Genomic DNA, 21,120 nt, shown 5'->3' on the forward strand with positions numbered 1-21,120 from the left:
ACTGAAATTTTATTATTATTGTTTTTTTTTAATAGGGAATTTGATTTTAAAAGGCATTCGAACGAATGCTTCATTTATTGCAGCTATTACATAGTTCACAGCAGACGTGTCAAAACATTTACAAAAATAATTCCTGGCCATCTATTTCTGGAACACCTCTTGAATGGAACATAAAACTAAATAAATAGATTGCGGAGAGAAGACATTGCGGAGTGATAGCAACCATAAAAGATTTTGACCCCAATAGATCAGGAAAAAAAAAAAAAAATAACAAAACACTATCAATAAAGGAAATCAATTACATGTAGTCCTGAATTAAAAGATCACCAAAGAAGCGACTGACATGCCGCATGTTGAGTAACACGTTTTTTAAAAAAAATCATTTCAAAATAAAATGTTGTGAAGAAATGACTGTGTATCTTCAAGTTCAAAAGTTCCATCTTCTTCAAACTACACCTCCCATAATGCCTCAGAGCTAGACGGGCTGCAGTGGAGGAGACTCTGGCCTTACCGAAATGCAGTTAACATGGAACAATCCTTTACAGCGACTACCAAATACGGTATATGTACACTCAAAACAGTCCTTCAACGGCCCTCTTACAGTCCAGCATCGGGCTTGATGAAGAGGGCGGAGAGCGCAAACGCCAGGAAGACGATTCCACCGATGATTGTGACTGAAAAGCAGGAAGAAGAGCAGTGACAATCGGACCCTGAACCTCAGAACTGTGAGGCAGGTGTGCTAAACACTTAAGTCACCGTGCTGCTGTTATATTCAATACAATTCGCATGCAAGCGGTCGCACCGGTTCTGACGGATATTTTCTGGGCAATCATCCGGCCTCCGATCACAGCCAGGCCCGTGCAGAGGCAGTGTCCCAGCGTGCCGCCCACAGCAACACCAAATGGATCCTGGTTGGGTTGGAAAGTAGAAATATTATGAATTTCTCACTATGTAAAACGGTTTCAAAGGTCTTCATAATACACCTGTGACATGCTTTTGCCAAAATATCTATCGCAGGATACGTTTCACCTTTACCATGCTGAAATTAGCCTGTTTTAAAGGGGTGGTCATATTTCATGCAAATGTGCCACTGCTTGCCACATTCTTTTTCCTCATTACCCTGACTATAGAGGACAGTGTGTGAAGTAAATGTGCCCACCTAGAAATCAATCCATTTCAGCTTCTCACAAAACAAAAACAAAAAAAAAAAAAAGGGGGGGGAGGGTGTGTAAAAAAAAAAAAAAATTATATATATATATATATATATATATATATATATATATATATATATATAAAACAAATAGCACTGTATTGTATAAGCCCAGAAAAAAAAAGTCTGTTTTATTATTAATTACTGTTCTTAAGTAATATTTGTGTGTTGCATCTGTGCAGGTTGGGGACTAATAGAGGAGGATGTCGTAAGGGGTTTGGGCAGTTAGATCCTGTGTGAGCGTGAGTTGTGGCTTACAGCAGCTTCATGTGAATGACTCCTCGCCCCCATACGCACATGGGAGGGCATTTTAGTACATTAATTGCTCTTTTTGTTCCCACCATTAAATTCAATTCCCCCCATTCCATTTTCTGAGCTGCTTATCCTCACAAGAGTACAGCAGTGAAAATATGAAACTTTAAAAAGCTACCAATCAATAATTTGTAACTCAAAATACTGCTAAATTGGAGCCTTCATAAGTCAAAGTACCTTTTCGGTACGGTTACACTTTTTTCAAGCCATGCCCGTCTGAAACAGTTTTTGATTCCAGCATCCTTGTCAATTGCCCTTGCTCGATCTTCATCGTTTTTTCTAACACTTTCGCCATTGTAAAACTTTGAACACACCGTCGCTCAGTTCGCGCTAAGTCCCACGCGCCATTACTTGGCTAACTAACAAGTTACACTGCGATTTCTGAGAACCGAGAACACATGCACGTGGCAATGGTGAAAGTCGATCAACCACTAACACGATTGGATCGTTATACTGTATAACTCTGTTGTCCGATCGAGTAATCTGCCGCAAACAAGTTTTAATGTTTATGTCGCAAAATGCAAATATTTACACTACCGAGCAAGTTAGAACGGCATATGATAGTCGTGCTTGTGCTAGTACTAAGCTGAACTTGCAGCTCGGAGCCCACCACCGAGAGCCAGGCGCACGATAACCCCCCTGCCCCACCCCCCTGAAATTTTCTCAACAGATTTGCGCTTATCTCGAGAATGGTCATTTTGGTCTGAAAAAGTCGGAAATCCGCTGATCGGTGGAAAATTCTCATCCCTGGCCGCGACTTTTTTTCCCCACACGCTTTCAACCCTGCGGTTTATGCGACAATGTGGCTAATTTGTGCATTTTTTCTAACAGCCGCAAGGGGGCACTCGAGGGGAAAAGGTAAGAGTGAGTTCGGTGGAATATATGTTCCAAGGAAGTGACTTTTACAGGTCCGGCCCTGTTAGCGCTGCAATAGTGTGTTACTGCTGTGATTTTTACTGGTATGTTTTGTTTTTTTTAACCGGCCTTGTAGGCGTTAGCCTGGCGGCGCTAGCGTTAAACTCTCTGTGTACCATCTTTCTTTGTAAATATCTCTCAATGTGGCTTTCACACAGCTGCGGCATATGTATGTATGTACCAAATGGTATTTCCTTTACAAATGTACTGGGTGAGGCTTATAACCAGGTGCGCTCCGTAGGTCGGGAATTACGGTACTTGTATACAAGCTTTTGAAAAGGTGTTGTGCCCTTTCACACGACGCACCTCACGGGCAGCCAGGATGATGGTGGTGAGCTGGGAGCGGTCGCCCCACTCGGCGAGGAAGGTGAGGGTGAGCGCTTGGATGAAGATGGGCGAGATGATGCTCTTCCATCTGGATGACGACGGCGGTGATAACGAAGTGGATCCCGCCTCGAGGTCTGGCACGCCGTTGGCCATTTTGGAACGTTGTAACTAGGCAGATTTAAAGGAAAAACAACAACAAAAAAATAAGCATAAATAGACTAGAAAAGTCCAGTTGCAATCGATACAATGCCATGAGAATCCAACTAGTTTGACCAGAGCAGATGGACCACTGTCACACTTACCAAATGTAACCACTATAATAGTGTCAAACTCGAGGGCCGGGGGGCCAGATCCGGCCCGCCACATGATTTTGTGGCCCGTGAAGCCAAATCTAGAGTTTCCATTTCCATGATTTCTTGTAAAAATCAGTACCAAAATTTCAAATTGTCATATATCATAAATGATCAACTAGAATATTACAAGCAGTTTTGTGTCACCAAACATGAATAGTTGAAAATCACGTTACCCTTTATTTCTGATTCAGATTCTGGCTCATAAATTGATTATGTAAAGATGATGAGACGATTAAACATTTTTAATGTTTCACAGTCAAAACGGGCCTCTGATGGAAACACGAACTACAACATGGCCCGCGAGAAAAATGAGTGACACCCCTGCACTGTAACTTGCAATAGCAACAATGGGTCCTCCATCTGGATCTGGATCAAAACTGAATAGAAAATTGTGCTCTGACATGAACGTTTTTGTCTTCGTTTCATATTAACCATCATTGTCCAGTGGTTAACACATCTCCCCCACAGGTACCGACAGTCTCCCTTAGTTTTCGTCAGACCTGTGATTGGCTGCGTAGCAGGCCAGGGTGCACTCAACCTCTCACATAAAGTCATGTGGAATTTGCTCCAGCTCATTCATGACTAGAAAATCGATGGAAGATGTTTTTTTTTTTTTTGCTTTCAATTTCGTGCTTCAGGTTTAATTTAAAACCTTTTTTTTTTTTTTTTTAATAGTTGGGCTGTATACAATAATATTTCCTTCAGTTTAAAAAAAAAAAAAATGGAAAGAAAACAAAGGCGGGCTTTGGACTCCACAGTTTTACCTCTTCATCCTTCTTCTTGATCTCGGCCTGCACCTCCTCCAGCTCCTCCTGGCCCTCGTCGGGACTCATCTTCAGGCCCTCGCGCAGCATGCGCACGCCAAAGATGGCGAAAAGCCCGGTGGACACGTAATAGGTGTAAATTCTGGGGATGATGGTGGTGGCGTAGCCGAACAGCACTGTGGAGCATAATCATAACCGCTATGGTTTTCACAGTCACTTACAACCCTCTGAGGGAAACCAGAACTATGGCGTGGCCCAAGCCAAAAATGATTTGGACCCCCCCCCTCTGCGGTAGCGCTTCCACTAAATCACTCACCCGACAAGCATGTCATGAGCCCCAGGGCCAGCATGGCGCCGGCCAGGACGGTGAGCCGGTTGTACCGCATGGCCATGATGGCCGCGATGAAGAAGGTTTTGTCGCCCAGCTCGGACACGATGATGACAGAGATGGAGGCGACGAAGGCGTGGATGAATCCCACGTTTCCTTTGGTGGAGTCATCTTCCTTCACCACGAGCAGCGAGGACGGGGCTGTGGGTGCTTTCTAAAAAATGATATATCGGCATTATAATCTCCAATGGGAACATACAAAACTGGATTACATCCTACATCAGCTTCTATCTGTGTCCCAACCAAGACATTTTGCAGCTTCGACAACCCCGCCTGGCTAAAGAGGACGCTGAATGACCACACTAAAGACAGTAGGGATGCTCGTGGATGTCAGGAAAACATCCTTCAAGCACGGGGAGAACATGCAAACTCTACACAGGCGGGTCCAGGATTGAACCCAGGACTGAACTGTGAGGTCAACGCTTTCCAACTGAGCCACCGTGCCGCCCCCTCTTGAGATTAACTTCTTAAACAGTTAAATTACAATTTCATGGCAACATGCTGCCAATTTTGCCCGTATCTGTCAGCACACTTCCTTATCTCTACACTCACTGTGTTAACCACAGATGTTTTTATGCCCTGAAATTATATTCATCATGGAGACTGTTTCTTGTGATACGAGAGTGGCTTCAACTCCTGGTTTTTTCTTGTGTGGCCAATAAAGCTGATTTTGACTCAACATAAAAAGGTAATGGACTGAGCCTTACTGCAAATAGCTAAAATCTGCTAGTAATTGACACCCTCACATCCCAAAATGTTTTATAATCGTCTGTTAAGTGCCACAGGCTGGCTTCAAAGTATAACATTTTAATTAGACAGAGCACTGGGCTGTCCGATTAAAGCTCCTCCCCTCACAGATGGTGCTAAAACAATTTTATACCAGACAGGACAACGCAAAAAAACGCTAAAATATAAGTATTTCATCAAATAGTAGAGGACATTCTCTTACAATGGAACAATGTACTTCCTTGATATCAATTACTGTACCGCTTAGATTTAACCAATACTTTGAGGGCATCTTGGGGAGTTTCAGAAAAAGAAAAAAAATTACTTTTCAGGTAATATATTGGTACTTGTTCCTCAGGAACAAAATGTGAATAAGTGAATTTGTAAACCGCGATTATGGGGGGGGGAATGCCATATTGGATTGAATTACATTGGGCAAATGTTCCTAATGTTATGTCCGTTGGAAAAAAAAAAAAAGCACCGCACGAGCTAGTATCTCAACCATACATGCAACATGCTGTTTATTAAATATGTAATTTTCTTATTATATATTTGTGTGGTACATGCACTCGTTTAAATGGAAAATAACTTTTAAGTGTTTTGTTTTGCTAGCAGAGTGTGCTATGGATGACACGTCTCCGTTGGGACCTAGCGGATAGCTCAAATGCTAAAGCAGGAAACGTCGCTTAAAAACGAGTTCACTCGCGGTTATTTTAACATTTTTGATAATAAGTTACCTCGACGGGGGGCTGTTCCTTGTCGGCGTTTGCTTCTTCTGGGATAGCAGCGACTCCGACCAGCCACAAGAAGAAGACCGAGGCTGCGAGCGGGAGGAAGAGGCTCCCAAGTGGCCGTCCATCACCCCCGCCGACGCTGACAGGCATTCTTCTTCGTATTCTTATGCCTTTTTAAAGGGCTTCTTATCCGCCCGCCCGCTTTCCTTTCACAATCCCGCGAGTCGTTAAAGCCCGCCTGTGATAGCCAAACAAGCCAACTTCATCATAGCCGTCGATTCAACTGTCACAAACAGACGGAGTGGAAGTCGGAGGAAATTGTTCTCGTCGAACTGCCGCATGAAGGACAAATCGCCGCTGTGATTGGTCCGTCTTATGAGGCGCCATCATGTGGGCGGGTGTTGTTTGGTTGTGAGCTCACTGATTGGTTGGCATCAAATGCCAATCACAAAACACGGAAATGTAAACGCATGTTGAAAACAATACAGTATTCCTGTAGTTTAGGAAATTCAAAAATAGACTGCCGAGGGAAACTACATGAATTATGTAGATCCATATATGCATAGGAACTGCTATATTAACATCTCATTATCCACATCATGGGTGTCAAAGCTCATTTTTGTCATGGGTAACATTGTATGAAAAGTTTTCCCCAGAACGCTATGATTTTGAAACCAGCTAAAGTTTCAAAGTCTCGTCATAGTATTATATATATATATATATATATATATATATATATATATATAAGGGTAATAACTTCAATTATTATTCAGGTTACTGCAAAAGGAGGTTTGGTAACCGCTCCTCCCAAAAAATGCCTGCAACAATACCTCAGCATTTAATAATTTAAATAGGCATCAAGGGATACGCTATCACGTATGACTACTGTCTTTGAATTTTGGTACAGATTTGAGATTTGATTTGAATCATAATCTGACTCCACCACGAAGAGTTGACTTGCTCATGTAAAACAGTGTGGTGAGCCAGATGTGGCCCGAGGGACTTTAAAGGTCCACTGTCATGAAATGCATGCTTTTTAGTATGTTATTAACGAGAAAAAAAAAAGGCAGCCGGAATGGACCCATCTGTTTTTTCACCACACACGATTTTGACCTATATGGCTTTTTGTTACTCCCGCCATGACAACCCTCTTGAGGGATTTGTTTTCTAGAGGAAGCAGGAAGTGATGGTAGTAGCAGACGCCCACTCAAGCAGTCACGTACGTTTATACTAGTTTTACCTGCTGGAAGGCACCACTTTGTTCCTTCGTGTTAGCCAAAATGCCGGCTCGTTGTATTGCTGGAAATTGTTCGAACACTCGGGAGGATGGATTCATTCTTCGTACTTTTCAAAAAGACCCGGTTCGTCGTGAAAAATGGATTGCACGGGCGCAAAGGACGAGAACTTCGTGGGTTCCAAATGATAGGCAAGTGTATATACAGCCACAAAAAATACAGATAGGTGTGTATACAGCTACTAAAAGAAATAGTTTGGGGGGGTTGGGGGGGCATGTAATCCTCTCAGAATGTAACAAAAGATCCGCAAACGTAAGTCAGGGGTGCTAAATGTGTTGATGTACCCGTCAGCGTGTAGGTGATCGATGGAAGCCATTTTGTGGCACCCCGTGGCAGTTTGAAGGGCAGCCTTTTGGGCTGCCTGGAGGGAATCCCAGTGAGTTGGCTTCAGGTTGGGAGTCCACACAGGCCCCGCGTAGTTCAGGATCGATCTTCCGATGCCCTTAAAGGTCGTGAGGATGGTCTCCTACTGCAGGACTACAAGGGCGGGCTCTCGGCGATCCATCGAACCGCCGTAGCCGACGGGATCGTCGGCTACCCGCTTCTAGTAGCCGAATCCGAAAGACAACTCCCGCTATCGCAACTCCGTTCGGGCTGGTGTCACAAGCTCAACAACTATCAGCAACGACTCGACAACAACATCGTCAATAAATTCCCATTGTGTGACGTCGCCTCCTCCACAATACGCATCATCTCTTAAACAGTGCTCAAAAACCTGACGGTGGAACACCTGTGGAGAGCGCCCCGGTCAATGTGGCTCACTTCCTGGACCTTGATACGGAATAATGACCGTCCTACTTGGCTACAATAAGAACTGGAAAAGCACACAATAAATAATTGAATTTATCATAATTTACATTATACACACCAGTTGGCACAATCACATCACAAAAGGTATAAATGCTTTCCTGCACGCCGGGTAGGACGGATATTTGCCCACGTAGTGGTCATGGCAGAGCAGCGCGGCCAGCGCCTGGTTGAAGAGCACGTACAGGACCACCAGCCACCAGGTCAGCGAAAAACCCCCGGCGACCAGGCTCAGGGAGACGTAGATGAGCAGCTCGGCCAAGTAGTGCGGGCACGACACCAGCTCGAAGCAGCCGCCCTTTGGCATCCGGTGAGCCAGGGTTTCCACCCTTCCTGGACCAACAAAACATGCGAAAGACACAGTTTACACAAGTCTATCGGAAGATCCACTTCAACCACATTTACACCTTTTAAATACATCGTAAATATATTTGAACACAAACAAAATGCAACTGTAAAATTTCTGCCACCTCAAGTTCTGCTTCCTGTTGTTTCTTCAGAGCCACCGTCTCTAATTCGTGCATCATGGCCGGCCTCACCACTGTTTTCTAAACTTTGCCCTTCATCCTAGCAAAGACTCTTCTGCCACATAGAACACCAGACACCTTCCGCCAACTGTTCCACCCCGCTTGGAGCCGTTTCTTCACTTCCTTACCACACTCTACATTGCTCTGTATTGTTGACCCTAAGTATTTGAAGTCGTCCACCCTCGCCATCTATTCTGCCTGGAGCTTCACGATTCCCCCTCCGCCGCTCTCATTCGCACATATATATTCTGTTTTACTTCAGCTAATCTTCATTCCTCTCCTTTCCAGTGCGTCCCTCCATCTTTCTAACTGTTCCTCTGCCTGTTCCCTGCTTTCACCGCAGATCATGATACCATCTGCGAACATCACGGTCCAAGGGCAATCCAGTCTAACCTCGTCTGTCAGGCTATCCATGACTACCGCAAACAGGAAGGGGCTCAGCGCGGAACCCTGATGCACTCCCACCTCCACCTTAAATCCTTCTGACACTTCAACCACATTTGCACTTTTTAAACACATCGTAAATATAATTGAACACAAACAAAATGCAATTGTGAAATGTATAGAAAATACTCTACATCCATGTGCCTTCAATAGGCGAGTATTGGTGGCTGATATTTGCTGCCTTCATGAGTACCCAATACCTTGAGATAAAGTTTTGCCTCGATACCTAGTACAGTGCTTGCTCATCCCTAAGAACCATGTTAAGGTTTGAAGGTGGCTGCTGGAGTAGTGACACAAGCTCACCTGACTTTCCAGTTCGGAGTCCAGCCAGAAGCACTAAGGACTGATGCTGCAGCGCAGAGGCCGCGATGAAAAGTGCAATGCCGACAGCGTGAAACCAATTCAGTTGGGATAAGAGAGACGCACTTGCTAAAAATAAAAAAAAAAAAGTATCCAACATAAACATGTAACAAAGTATTGAGTAAGAAACGCAGATGTTGTCAATCCCACCTTTTATTTCGCCGTCCGAGCAGAGCACGGTCAGCCCCACCAGGAGGTAGTACGCCAGGCCGAAGACGTACTGCAACAGGTGGATGACGCCATCGGAGAAAACGCTGACGCGGAGACACTCCGCAAGCCTCCGGAAGGAATGCGTCCACAGCAACAGCTGGAGCAGCAACGTGCTAACATGTACAGCTACGCGAGGAATAGAAACACACAAGAAAACTGTACCACAAAACATCCCAAACACGCGTCCATCCATACCACTAACACATTAAATTAAAATCTCATAAATAAATAAATTTCCCACATCTTGTGCCAATCTTTAAAGTACAGCTCATGCTCCAAAACATAACACGTGATGTCTATAGACTGTTTTCGACTGACCTTCCGCGGGCGCCATTTTGGTTTGGTGAATTCTTGTTAACAAACCCAAACCAAGCAGGAATTATTTCCGAAAGGCGTACGCTCAAACGGGCCTTGTAAAGAGTCTTTCTTTCGACTGCCAGCTGTGATCAAGAACCGGCGCGAGAAAACGGAGCAGTTAGCAACCAAACGGCGACAACTGTGGCCGTCTCGTTTTAGCAGAGCCGATCAAGCGGCAAAGTCATTCCCTTACGTCCGAGTTTGCTCCTTCATTTTGTTCTTGGTAAGTATTGGATACCTTTTAGAATTTCACACCTACTTAGCAATAACTAAGGTCTGTGAAGGAGAAGTATTCTTTAGGGTCAAGGGCATACATAATACCCTTGTGTGTGAATGCAGTGCATGTCTCCAAAAATCTGTATTTTCTGTTTTATTATCATAAGTTTGCGAAAATGAGTTACCGCACCGCTAGCCGTTTCGTGAGTTGAGTTAAAAATGTAGCCGTGGAAGTGGAGAAACCGGTGCGGCGCTCCACTTGGGACTCGTCCCTGTCGAACCTCTCTCTCGGTAACAAAAACGAAAATAATAATTTAAACCTCTTTCATTGGTATAATCAACATAATTTAACAGAACGCTGACTGTAATCACGCGGTACATATTGAAATTGTGTTGTGCAGTACGCTAACGTTAGCAGTGTAGACTGACAGGTTGCTAACAATGGACACCACTGCATCACGAACCCAGCCATTGCTGAATTACTTGTAGCCCTTTAGACATTTATAATTTTTTTAGTTGGTCCACGGTATAAGCGCTTGTCGAGAAGAGGAGACAGTTGACGATATCGACGCCCACATTTGTGTGCTCCATATGGTTCGATATTGTCAATTAAACCGCAGTTCTTGTCGTAACGGTTTCTTGAAACGACATCTAATGAGCACCGATAACTTTCTAAAGTTTTAGCCATCATGCGTCACTTTTACCAGTCGTACGAACATTTGTGTAATGTCTGTATGCAAAACCCATAGAGTGAACAGGCTGTCAGTAGAGGGAACCCATCCAACGTGGCCAGGTGACCCGGATGTAGTCACGTGGTCGAAAACAGTCTATGGATAGGTTTCCAATGACGTCACCACCACCCTTGGACCAATCGGATAAATTAACATAGAAAAAAAAAACACGCTTCACCTATCACCTATGTTCTCTGACCTCTATGACACAAGATGGCGTAATTGGAAACTAATTTATCGAGCTGTACAGCGGAAGATGGACACAAAGCTGCAAGTATTAACAATCTTACCTTTTTTTTTCGCGTGTGATGAACAAGATAGAATATTTATTAAGCCTGTCAGCCAGTTGGGATAGAAACCGTGTCGTAAAGTCACGTTCAGGCTGAAAGCCAGCAGAAGACCATTCCAAACGAGCGACGTGGCGTAGAAGTGCCAGAACCACCTAAATGACAAAGTAAAAATTATTCTTATTATTTCAAATTGATAATAATATTCAAACAGTTTCGACAGTGTATTGTACGAGTAGTTTACCTTTTTGGGACGTCAAATGCGCACAAACAGTCGTCGCGTATGAGATTCTGTTTAGTTTTTCCGTATCGAATCAGATCCTGGAACAACACGTTAAGGCGACACGTTTGGTATTTTGGGGGCAAGCGCTTCGCTATTTTATGGGCAAACAGGGCAGCCAAGAAAGAAAAAGACAAAACTAACCATACGAAATCTATCAGACGAAAGCCGAAACCGCTCCAAGTCATTTTTTTTCCCAACCACCTGTGATTGTTTTGTGTAACATCGAAAAGGGCCCGTCTAAGAATAGCGAGGTAAAGAAATGTTTCCGGAGTGAAAAAAATAGTCGTGCACAACTTTTCCGGGTGTAATCATCACGGAAATTCATTTTTAAAACAGCTTACTGGTTGTATTGTTTTCCTACAGTTTAAAAAAAATGTGTAAACGTGATTTATTTGTTTTGATGGATTAAAAAAGAATCTCAAGATCAAGCAATAGATGGAGCTGTTTGTCCCAGGGGAACTGATACAAATCAGTAATGGCGCATGAATACTGTAAACACACACGCTCCTCATACTTTTTTTTTTGACGCAAGGTCAGGCTCATTTACCTCGTCAGTCATCGTGTTTCTTTTTTTTTTTTTTTTTTTTGCTGAGCTCGCTACCCTTCTCTGTACTTTGTCCAGTCAACGTGCAAGGAACGAGGCCTTTGAGATTGTGGATTCCAGGATGCCTCTTTGAGGAGCGCAACATCCTGTCTGAGGAAGTGTGCGCCGTTTCCTCCCCAGCCCCTCCCAGTCGGAGCCAGTGTCCTCTTCTTGTTGACAGTGCCGAGCGGTGCACCCTCACCGGGCCCCCACTCCCAAAATTTTGCGGAAATAGTTGGCACTCACACTGATCGTTTGTTGCACAGACCCCCTCCCCCCCAAGTGATGCACATGGTTGGTAAACTATCCTCAAAAAATGATTCAAAACTCACACGTGGTATGAAAAACTCATGTGGCTATCCTGCGGGATTTTTTTTTTGTTTATTATTTTTGCTCTCTTATTCATCCAGCTCAGACAAATAAGACCAGATTCTTATTTGGAATTCATATTTGGCAGCATATGCAAACGAAGAAAAATTGACAATAAAATAAAACGTTACATTGTATCATAACACATGGTGAGAAAAGGTTTAAAACAGCCTAAGAACGGGTGTAGCAATAATGTCCAAGAATGACGTGTGTTTTATTTATTTTAAATTTTTTGGTGGTATGTTCCACAAGTTTGGGGAAGACAATGGAAAATAAGATCGACCAAAAGAGGTAAATGAACTCCTGGAATGGAGGGTGGTGGTGGTATGCACGGTGAGCAGTGAGCAAAGAGGTTAGCTTCTTGCCAATGAGTTTTTTATAGCGAGATCTGGCGGGTCTGACCTGGGTATTTTGCTAGATCGCCGTGGTGATGAATAGATGTGCCGTAGGTGTGTCGGAAGAATTTAAGGTGGAGGTGGGACTGCATCAGGGATCCACGCTGAGCCCCTTCCTGTTTGAGGTAGTAATGGATAGGCTGACAGATGAGGTCGGACTGGATTGCCCTTAGACCATGATGTTCGCAGATGATGTTGTGATCTGCGGTGAAAGCAGGGAGCAGGTGGAGGAACAATTAGAAAGATGGAGGCACCCACTGGAAAGGAGAGGAATGAAGATTAGCCGAAGTAAAACAGAATATATGTGAGGGGTGGAGGAGGAAGAGTGAAGCTCCAGGGAGAAGAGATGGCGAGGGTGGATGACTTCAAATACTTGGCGTCAACAATACAGAGCAATGGAGAGTGTGGTAAGGAAGTGGGGGTGGAAAAGTCGGTAGAAGGTGTCTGGTGTTCTATGTGACACAAGAGTCTTTGCTAGGATGAAGTGCAAAGCTCATAAAACAGTGGTGAGGCCGGCCATGATGTACGGATTAGAGACGGTGGCACTGAAGAAGAAACAAGAAACTTAAACGGAAAAAGATGACACGCTGTGGCGATCCCTAATCGGGACAAGCCGAATTCCAGGTCTGCCGTTTTTTCCATTTTGTGAAAATTTCTGTTTGCGAGGCAAACTATGGTCCAGCAAGTGGAGGTGTCCACTCAGTCCGGGATGCTCCTCCCCTGCAGGCTGTCCAGCCTCAGTGTGCCGTCCCTCTGCCCCCTCTCAGAAGCACATCCACCTCCATGGGGACCTGCTGCTGAGCGCCGGTCGCTGGTTCTTCAGCGCCCTCGGTTCCATGGATCGGAGTTGAAAGGATTTTTTTTATTTTCTCGACTTTTTCCCCAATTATTCCTGGAGTTCGTTTGCGGAATAATGGCTTGGATGTCCTTTATTGTTTTTTTCAGTCTGGAAATCTGCTCTGTTGCCGGTAAGAATATTTAATTGTTTTTAAGAGACTGTATGAATTGGATTTGATGTCTATTCCATTATTATGAAATCCAAAATAGTTACAGTAAGGTTCTATTGTGTTTGCCCGTGACTTGTTTTTTTCCACACAAAGTCTGCTGACGTGGGGAGGGTGGGGGTCAGCCCTTATCCTCCGAAACAGGAACCCCACCTAGGCCCGAGCCAGGGCCCGGGCCTATTGAACCTGACCCGGCCCATCTCTCCCGGCTTCCTGTTTTGACATAGCTGCGCCATTTTGTTGCCGCAGACGCACGCAACCGGGAAGTTAGAACCCGTGGGTTCATTGATTGGTGACGACGATTGATTAAGTGACTTTTGTAATGATCTTTAATGTTGTACAAGGACACAACTATTGGGGAAGAATAAGAGGTTTGATTAGAACCCTGATCGAGATAATTTGGAGAATTGTCAGATCTCTGACTTGGCGGGAACCATTTGCGGATGGCCGTATTCTACTGTATCAAGGCATACTTGGATGACTTTGGTTCAGAAGAGGCCCGTTAAGTGCTTCAAGACCGCAGATCCCACAGACCCAAGTATATCTGCTCCACACTGGGTCATGAGGGTGAATTCCCCAGTAAGCGTTGAGCAAAGCACAAGGGCTGGTATTCATCCAGTGTCTGCTTCAAACTAAAATAGTTTTTCCCAATTTCTGGCACTGGTCCATGAGACTTTGTCTTGAGTTATGATCATAGACGTGAAGACTCAACTTTGTATCGATTGGTGAAATTGGTGTCTGAGGCAGTTTTTTTTGTTTCTATCAAATTGTTTAACCATTCCGAGAGACGTCGGCCTGCTTTCGTATTGATTGGCAAATCTGGTCTCGGTGGCTAACTGGTTTCACTTTCCAGGAGACAAAATTGAGAGAGCTTTTGGCGATTGTGTTCTGGAGCCCTAAAATACATTTATTTTCACTACGATTTTGCCAAAATTGGTGCATTTCCAGGAATTTTGAGGATCCCGCAAAAAGGCCGATTCATTCATCCGTCTGATCTGAATTTGCGCAAACTGACTAACCCCTACAAACCAAAATATCAGTTTTCCGACGTTCACACTTTGTGTGCATTCCCTCATAACAGACGTCTTCCCCTCTCAGCTTTCCTCCCATAGAAAGCGTTCTTGTCTTTACGTTTGCTTAACAGCAAATTCAATTTTCACAGGTGAAACCCCGAAGCCAGAAGAACCTGTCCCTGCCCTGTCCCGAGTTCTTGAATACATCTTGATATAAATACCATGAAATAAGAGTGGGGAATCAGAACTTTTGTCTCATTTTCCACCTTTGATCTGAAACCCAAATGTCTTCTGTACCCAACGAAAGCGATACTTTTTGAAACTGGTGTTAGTGATCAGATTGCAGATTTTACGAGGACGATCTGGTCGTATGTTGCCATCAAGTGGGTCGTCACATTCTGGGGAAAAAAAAAATCCATTCACTGTCGTCAGTAATCCCTCTTTATCCCCCAAAAGCTATCGAGCTGCGCTTCACGTCCGAGCCGCCGACGCTGGACATCCAGGGCGTCCACAGGATGAACAAATCCGAGAACCTGGAGCTCACATGCAGGTATGTACGCCTTTTGCGGACCCCCCTCCAATGTCACCCCACGAAAACCCGGACCCACGAAACTCTACGGGTCTTCCGCAGGGGCCGGCAGTACCTGCGATGGACCGCCCCTCCCACCAGCACCCACTTCTCCATCATGGACTGTCGCGGATCGGGAATCTTTTGCACAAAGCTGCAGATCGCCAACGCCACCGTCAACGAGACGGGGCAGTACCAGTGCTCCTACCGAGATGTCAAAGCCGAAAGCGGCAAGACGTCTGTGGCGGTTCACGTTTTCGTTCACGGTACGGTTGACGGTTCGAGACGGGCCGGCGTACGCGAACGTGACATCTGAGACGAGCTGTTTGCGGTTGCAGACGACAGGGCGCCGTTTGTTCCGTCCGAGAAGCCTTACGAGCTGGTGTTTATCCGGGAAGGCGAGCGGGTGGTCATCCCGTGTCGAGGATCTATGGAGAACCTCAATGTGACACTTCATACTGTAAGGACATTGCAAAAATATACCATTTTGTACTGTGGTGCCTTCAGATTGGGAGTTAAATTTGTTCCATTACCGGGCTCAGAACTCAAAACTCTCGTATATCAAATCATTTTAAGCACTGAGCCTCCCAAAAAAATGTGATTTTTGTAATGTGTTTTAAAGTAAAGAGCATTCTAATGTTTACTTATAGTCATAACATAATTAAAAAGAATTATGTTTCCTTTTGGTGTGGGCGACACGACCACCGTGGGCTGTTAGCTACACTTTTAAAGAGGCAAACGAAGAAGACTTTCAAAACTACTGTGACTTAGTAAACAGCAATAACATTAGTTGCTTTCCACAGAATCTAAAGAAACATGCCTGTGAGTGTTGGTAAATTGTTTGTCTACACGTGTTGCTGCACCACTTGTGATCTAATATTCATTGGTTGAAATGTTAAAACTAAACAACTGTTGAACGACATGGTGGAGGAACTGGTTAGACCATTGGCTTCACATTTCTGAGGATTCAAATCTCGGGTCCCGTACCTTGGGCGGGTTTTCTCCGGGCCCTCCGGTTTCTTCCCACATCCCAAAAACATGCATTGATTGGAGACTCTAAATTGCCCCTAGGTGTGATCGCGAGTGTTGACTGTTATCTGTTTCCACGTGCCCTGCGACTGGCTGGCAACCAGTTTAGCCCTCTAGTGCTCATTTTCATAATATATATCAAAGGGTTTGGCCTTAAGATTCTGAAAGCGCTTCTTCCATGTCTCACCACGCTTGCTTTTTGTGAGTTTTGCTGATGTTACGAAACTCTGTGACTTCTGCCTTCAGTTTGGTTTTGATCATTGGCCTAGAAATTGTGTAGAAGATTTCTCGAAAACCAGTATTCCAGGAGAATAGAGGCTACATCAGAAATAGCTTCTTCATAAGTTTTTTTTTCGGAGCCATGTTCCTCACTAGCCCGATGACTTCCTCGTACGTAGGCAACGTCTCATTTTTCAAGTTTTTAACAAGCGGATAAACTTCTGAAATATTGGTGTCGTCAACGTTGCCTCTGCTTCTCAGGGATTTTCTGGTGCTCTTACTCTCCATGATCTTAAACTACCTGAAAATAAAACAAAAATCAAGTGAAAAGATGTCAAAGAATGAATGATATGAAGTAATTTAAAGCACATTTTCAAAAAAAAACTGACAGAGTAAAGATTTAAACTACTTACCCTAAGTGACTGTCAATGTCAAAATCAATCATGCTGCAAAGCTAATACGATGTTCATGGTGGGACCTGCCTGGAGACAAAAAAAAAAAATTTAGTAGCTTGTTCATGGTATCGACAAAATGTTTAGACGATGCAGTTAAACACAGTCACGTGTGACTTACATCAATGCAAAAATGATACTTGGAGAATTATGGTTTTGGTAGTGGTCAAACGGTAACTTGGTATTGTTAATGGTCAATCAAGTGGCAAGTTTTCCTTTAAATCTTGTAGAGCCGCCCCCCCAACCCCCTCAGCAGGGATAGGCTCCAGCACTCCTGTGACACTCTTGAGCATAAGCGGCTCAGAAAATGGATGGCTATTTTTAGGCTGTCCATTTGCAAAATATGACCGCTAGAATTTCTGTTCTATTTTCTCGTCTATTCTTTGCTCAAACTCAAACCCCCCCCCTGCCGTCTGTCAGAAGTATCCAGACAAAGAGTTCCACCCCGACGGGAAAGATTCCCTGTGGGACGCCAGGACCGGCTTCGCCATTCCCAGCCATCTGATCAGCTACGCCGGCGTGGTGTCCTGCCAGACTCGCATCGGCGAGGAAACGTTCGAGTCCCCTCTCTACGTGGTGGCTGTCGTCGGTGAGGAAAAAGAAAAACGTCTAAAGTCCCCGGAGAACAATGGAAGGGGCGAGCCGGCCGACTGCTCGCGCGTACCCTAACACCCAGCCCGCCGTCTTCCGCAGGATACAAGATCAACGACCTCACCCTGACCCCCGCGCAAGGCAGGCTGTCTGTCGGGGAGCGACTGGTGCTCAGCTGTATCGCGTACACTGAACTCAACGTGGCCATCGAGTTCAACTGGACGCACGCCGGCCAGCCTTTGGTCAGCAGCCGAGACCCAGCCTTCCTTTAGTGCTATGTGAACAAAACTACGTGTACGTGTCTCAGTTGTTTTTGTTTGCCCCCAACGTTTCTTTCTTTCAGATGTCCGGCAACGGTTCGAGGGCGTTTCACATGACGGCGCACAAGAAAAAGTTGTGGGACTCGTTGGAGATGTCCAACACGCTGGTGGTGGACAACGTGACTGTGGAGCACACCGGCGAATACACCTGCACCGCCTCCAGCGGCCCCATGGAGAAGAGCGCCTCGGCGTTTTTCAAGGTCCACGGTACGTTTGTTCCGAAGGGGAAAAAAAACCGCCGATAAGGATTCCCGCGGTGAATTTGTGGTCACTTCCAGAGAAGCCGTTCATTGACATAAAGGAACCGAGGGCCAAAGTGTTGGAGGTAAATGTGGGGGGTTTGCAGTCCACCGCCATACCCGTCAAGTACTCGGCCTACCCAGAACCAAACTTTAAATGGTAAGTCAAGTCTCTGGTGGATAAAATAAGACTTTACTAAACAAGATGACTGACACTTGTAAGACCAGAAGGCACAGGAAGGCCTGAAAAGTGGAACATTTGGAAATTGCTCAAAAGTCAAACAATGATGTTGTTCAATTCAAAAGGTTGATGGAAAAACATTCCCCAAAAGTCAAACAAAACTTGGGATTCTACAGACATGTTCTGGAACAATCTGATTCAAAAGTTGAACACAACTTGGAGGTCAGTCAAGCTATCCCGAAGATATTATGTTTCAAAACTCAAACCACTTGGAGTTCAACCAGGAATTCTTGGAAACATAGAACTCAAAAGTCAAACAAAATTTGGAGTTCAACCAAACTTTCCTCATAAATTATTCTTGAATGATTCGATCTTAAAGATTAAAAGCAATTTTTTTCTCAAACATACATTCAAAGGGGAAAAAAAAGTTTAGTCCAGGTATCCTGAAGTTATCATCTCTCAAAACTTAACTCGGATTTCAACCAAGATTTTCTGGTAAAATAGATCTCAAAAGTCAAACAAAATTTGGAGTTTCACAAAAATGTTCTCTGAAAACTAAAAAAAAAACACCAAAAACTGGAAAATGATGCCTTAAAAGCAATCAAGTAAAAAAGACAATCACACTTTGAAGTTGCAATTTTCTGGAACAAAGATGTCTGGAGTCCCCCTTTGATGACTCAGGCTGAGGAGGTTCGTCATTCCAGGTTAAAAAACGGCCTCCCGCTGAAGGAGGACCACCGGATCAAGGCGAGAATCGACGCCCTCATCTTCCGCGGCGTCGCCGAAACCGACGCGGGGAACTACACCATCGTCCTCAGTAACAAGATCACCAAAGACGAGCAGAGGAGGTCTTTCCAGCTTCTGGTCAATGGCACGTCGCCATCCGGAATCTTCCAGAGAGTCCATTTTGTCGGAGGCGACGGCGGCCATAACTGCGCTTTTCTCCCGGGCTTTTCAGTTCCTCCCAATATCATCGAGAAGGAGGTGTCGCCGGACGCGGACGTGTTCCTGTACGGCAGCAGCGCCGTCCTGCGGTGCACCGCCCGGGGCTTCCCCACGCCCACCCACATCCAATGGCAGTGGATGTCCACCGACGACTGTCCGGAGGCCTTCGTGTGAGTTTGCTTTTACGGGAGGGAAAAGTGCTTACGAGTACACTTTTACTCGTCTTTGGTGTACTTTGTTACTTCCGGCCGCCTGGAGAGGGAATGTTGACAAAACATACCTGGAGTTGGAAACAATGAGCCTCCGTCCGTTTTGATTTGACCACACAGGTGTCGAACTCGAGGCCTGGGGGCCAGATCTGGCCCACCGCATGACTTTTTGTGGCCCGTGAAGGCAAATCATGTGCGTCAACGTCGGTGATTCTTGTGAAGATCTGTGCTAAAATTTCAACTTGTGAGATGATAAATGAGGTACTACAAGCTTTTTTGTGTTACCAATACTGAGTAATAGTTGAAAACCCCATTACCACTTGATTTCTGATTCCAAAACCAGTTCAGAAATTTCACGTGTAGCCGTAATTCCCGGCCTACAGAGCGCACCTGGTTATAAGCCTCACCCAGTACAGTTGTAAAGGAAATACCATTTGGTACTTACGTAGGCCGCAGCCGTGCAAAAGCCGCTGGTACCCACATTGAAATACGAGATATTTATAAAAAAGACGGTACACAGAGAGTTTAACGCTAGCGCCGCCGCGCTATTGCTAATGCTAGCGCCGCTACGCTAACAGAACCGGTAAAAAAAAAAAAACAGAACATACTTGTAAAAGTCACTGAGACACGGCAGTAACATGCTAGCGCAGCGCTAACTGGGCCGGACCGGTAAAAGTCACTTCCTCGGCACATGTATTCCACCGGTCTCACTCTTACCTTTTCCGCCCGAGTGCCCCGTTGCGGCCGTTAGAAAAAAATGCACAAATTAGCCGCATAAACCGCAGGGTTGAAAGCGTTTGAAAAATTAGAGGCAGGAAATTACGGTAAATATGATGCGATTATAACGGCCCTCAGAGGGAATCCGTAACTGAAATCTGGCCCGCGACAAGAAAGAATTTGACAGCCCTGAATTATCAGACAGAAACCGTTTACACAACACGTTCTGAGAAGAGCGCCGCGCCGCGCTCCTTATCTGCGCCCCGCACGTCCCGCTAAGTTTTCCTGTTGTGTTCTTTTTCGGTCGTCCTTGAGCACCCGATTTAACTCGGAGGGGCGCCGTCAGCTGAAAACGCAAAATAGCAAAACGAGGAAATCGGGGAACGCAAATGAAATCAAGCGGAAGCAACAGCCGGTTGTTGTCGTCGTCTTTTTTGGGGGGCTAGCAAAAATCGACATGTGTTTTCAGAAGGGTTGACACGAGGGGAAAACAACTTTTAGCCGTTGTCTTTTTCCAGCTTAGAGTCTCCGATCGATCCATGTTTTTGGGAAAGCGGAGGGCCCGGGAAAACCCACGCAGGGCACGGGGAGGACATGCGAACTCCACACAGTTGAACCCGGGTCCTCAGAACTGGGAGACCGACACTTTACAGCTGCACCGCCGTGCCGCCCCGTTTAGTTCATTATCACCATATTTCTCATTTTTCTGGTATGATTTTGTGAGTTTTTGCCTTTTTTTTTTTTTTTTTTTTTTTTTTTTACTCTTGCAATAGTTTATGTTAGGTGGCACGGTGTGTCAGCTGGTAAAACATTGGCCTCACATTTCTGAGGTCCCGGGTTCGATCCCGGCCCCGCCTGTGTGGAGTTTGCATATTCTCCCCGTGCCTGTGTGGGTTTCCTCCGGGCACTCTGATTTCCTCCCACATCCCCAAAAAAACAACACGCAACATTAATTGGACACTAAATTGCCCATAGGTGTGATTGGTTGTTTTTTTTCCATGTACTGTGCGATTGGCTGGCAACCAGTTCAGGGCGTACCC

At 45.1% G+C, this 21,120-nt stretch overlaps 3 protein-coding genes across 8 annotated transcripts in view; 1 reads left to right on the forward strand and 2 right to left on the reverse strand.

Moving 5' to 3' along the window:
- Nucleotides 1–2: 2 nt before the first annotated feature.
- Nucleotides 3–6,081, reverse strand: tmem165 (transmembrane protein 165). The gene is made up of 6 exons (XM_061824935.1): nucleotides 5,733–6,081; nucleotides 4,198–4,423; nucleotides 3,882–4,057; nucleotides 2,744–2,932; nucleotides 803–908; nucleotides 3–674 (listed from the first exon to the last, which is right to left on the reverse strand). The coding sequence occupies exons 1-6, from the start codon at nucleotides 5,877–5,879 to the stop codon at nucleotides 598–600; spliced, it is 921 nt and encodes a 306-aa protein (XP_061680919.1). The 5' UTR covers nucleotides 5,880–6,081; the 3' UTR covers nucleotides 3–597.
- A 1,770-nt stretch (nucleotides 6,082–7,851) lies between these two features.
- On the reverse strand, nucleotides 7,852–11,519 carry srd5a3 (steroid 5 alpha-reductase 3). The gene is made up of 6 exons (XM_061824402.1): nucleotides 11,388–11,519; nucleotides 11,208–11,284; nucleotides 10,967–11,118; nucleotides 9,313–9,498; nucleotides 9,106–9,231; nucleotides 7,852–8,164 (listed from the first exon to the last, which is right to left on the reverse strand). The coding sequence occupies exons 1-6, from the start codon at nucleotides 11,388–11,390 to the stop codon at nucleotides 7,905–7,907; spliced, it is 804 nt and encodes a 267-aa protein (XP_061680386.1). The 5' UTR covers nucleotides 11,391–11,519; the 3' UTR covers nucleotides 7,852–7,904.
- Nucleotides 10,829–21,120, forward strand: part of kdr (kinase insert domain receptor (a type III receptor tyrosine kinase)) — a 30,930-nt gene continuing 20,638 nt past the window's right edge. Inside the window, exons 1-10 of one of the 6 annotated variants that reach the window (XM_061824399.1) lie at nucleotides 10,829–10,950; nucleotides 15,067–15,160; nucleotides 15,242–15,444; nucleotides 15,517–15,638; nucleotides 17,299–17,467; nucleotides 17,572–17,711; nucleotides 17,813–17,996; nucleotides 18,068–18,188; nucleotides 18,914–19,080; nucleotides 19,168–19,324. In XM_061824399.1, the coding sequence (XP_061680383.1) occupies nucleotides 15,126–15,160; nucleotides 15,242–15,444; nucleotides 15,517–15,638; nucleotides 17,299–17,467; nucleotides 17,572–17,711; nucleotides 17,813–17,996; nucleotides 18,068–18,188; nucleotides 18,914–19,080; nucleotides 19,168–19,324 (1,298 nt within the window). In that variant the 5' untranslated portion in view covers nucleotides 10,829–10,950; nucleotides 15,067–15,125. Of the gene's footprint in view, nucleotides 10,951–10,999; nucleotides 11,131–13,306; nucleotides 13,562–15,066; nucleotides 15,161–15,241; nucleotides 15,445–15,516; nucleotides 15,639–17,298; nucleotides 17,468–17,571; nucleotides 17,712–17,812; nucleotides 17,997–18,067; nucleotides 18,189–18,913; nucleotides 19,081–19,167; nucleotides 19,325–21,120 lie in introns of those variants that run through there. The other 5 variants (XM_061824400.1, XM_061824401.1, XM_061824397.1 and 2 more) reach the window with 5 other exon arrangements.

Source organism: Syngnathoides biaculeatus, chromosome 7, assembly GCF_019802595.1.
Source record: "Syngnathoides biaculeatus isolate LvHL_M chromosome 7, ASM1980259v1, whole genome shotgun sequence".
In the NCBI taxonomy this organism is placed as follows: domain Eukaryota; kingdom Metazoa; phylum Chordata; class Actinopteri; order Syngnathiformes; family Syngnathidae; genus Syngnathoides; species Syngnathoides biaculeatus.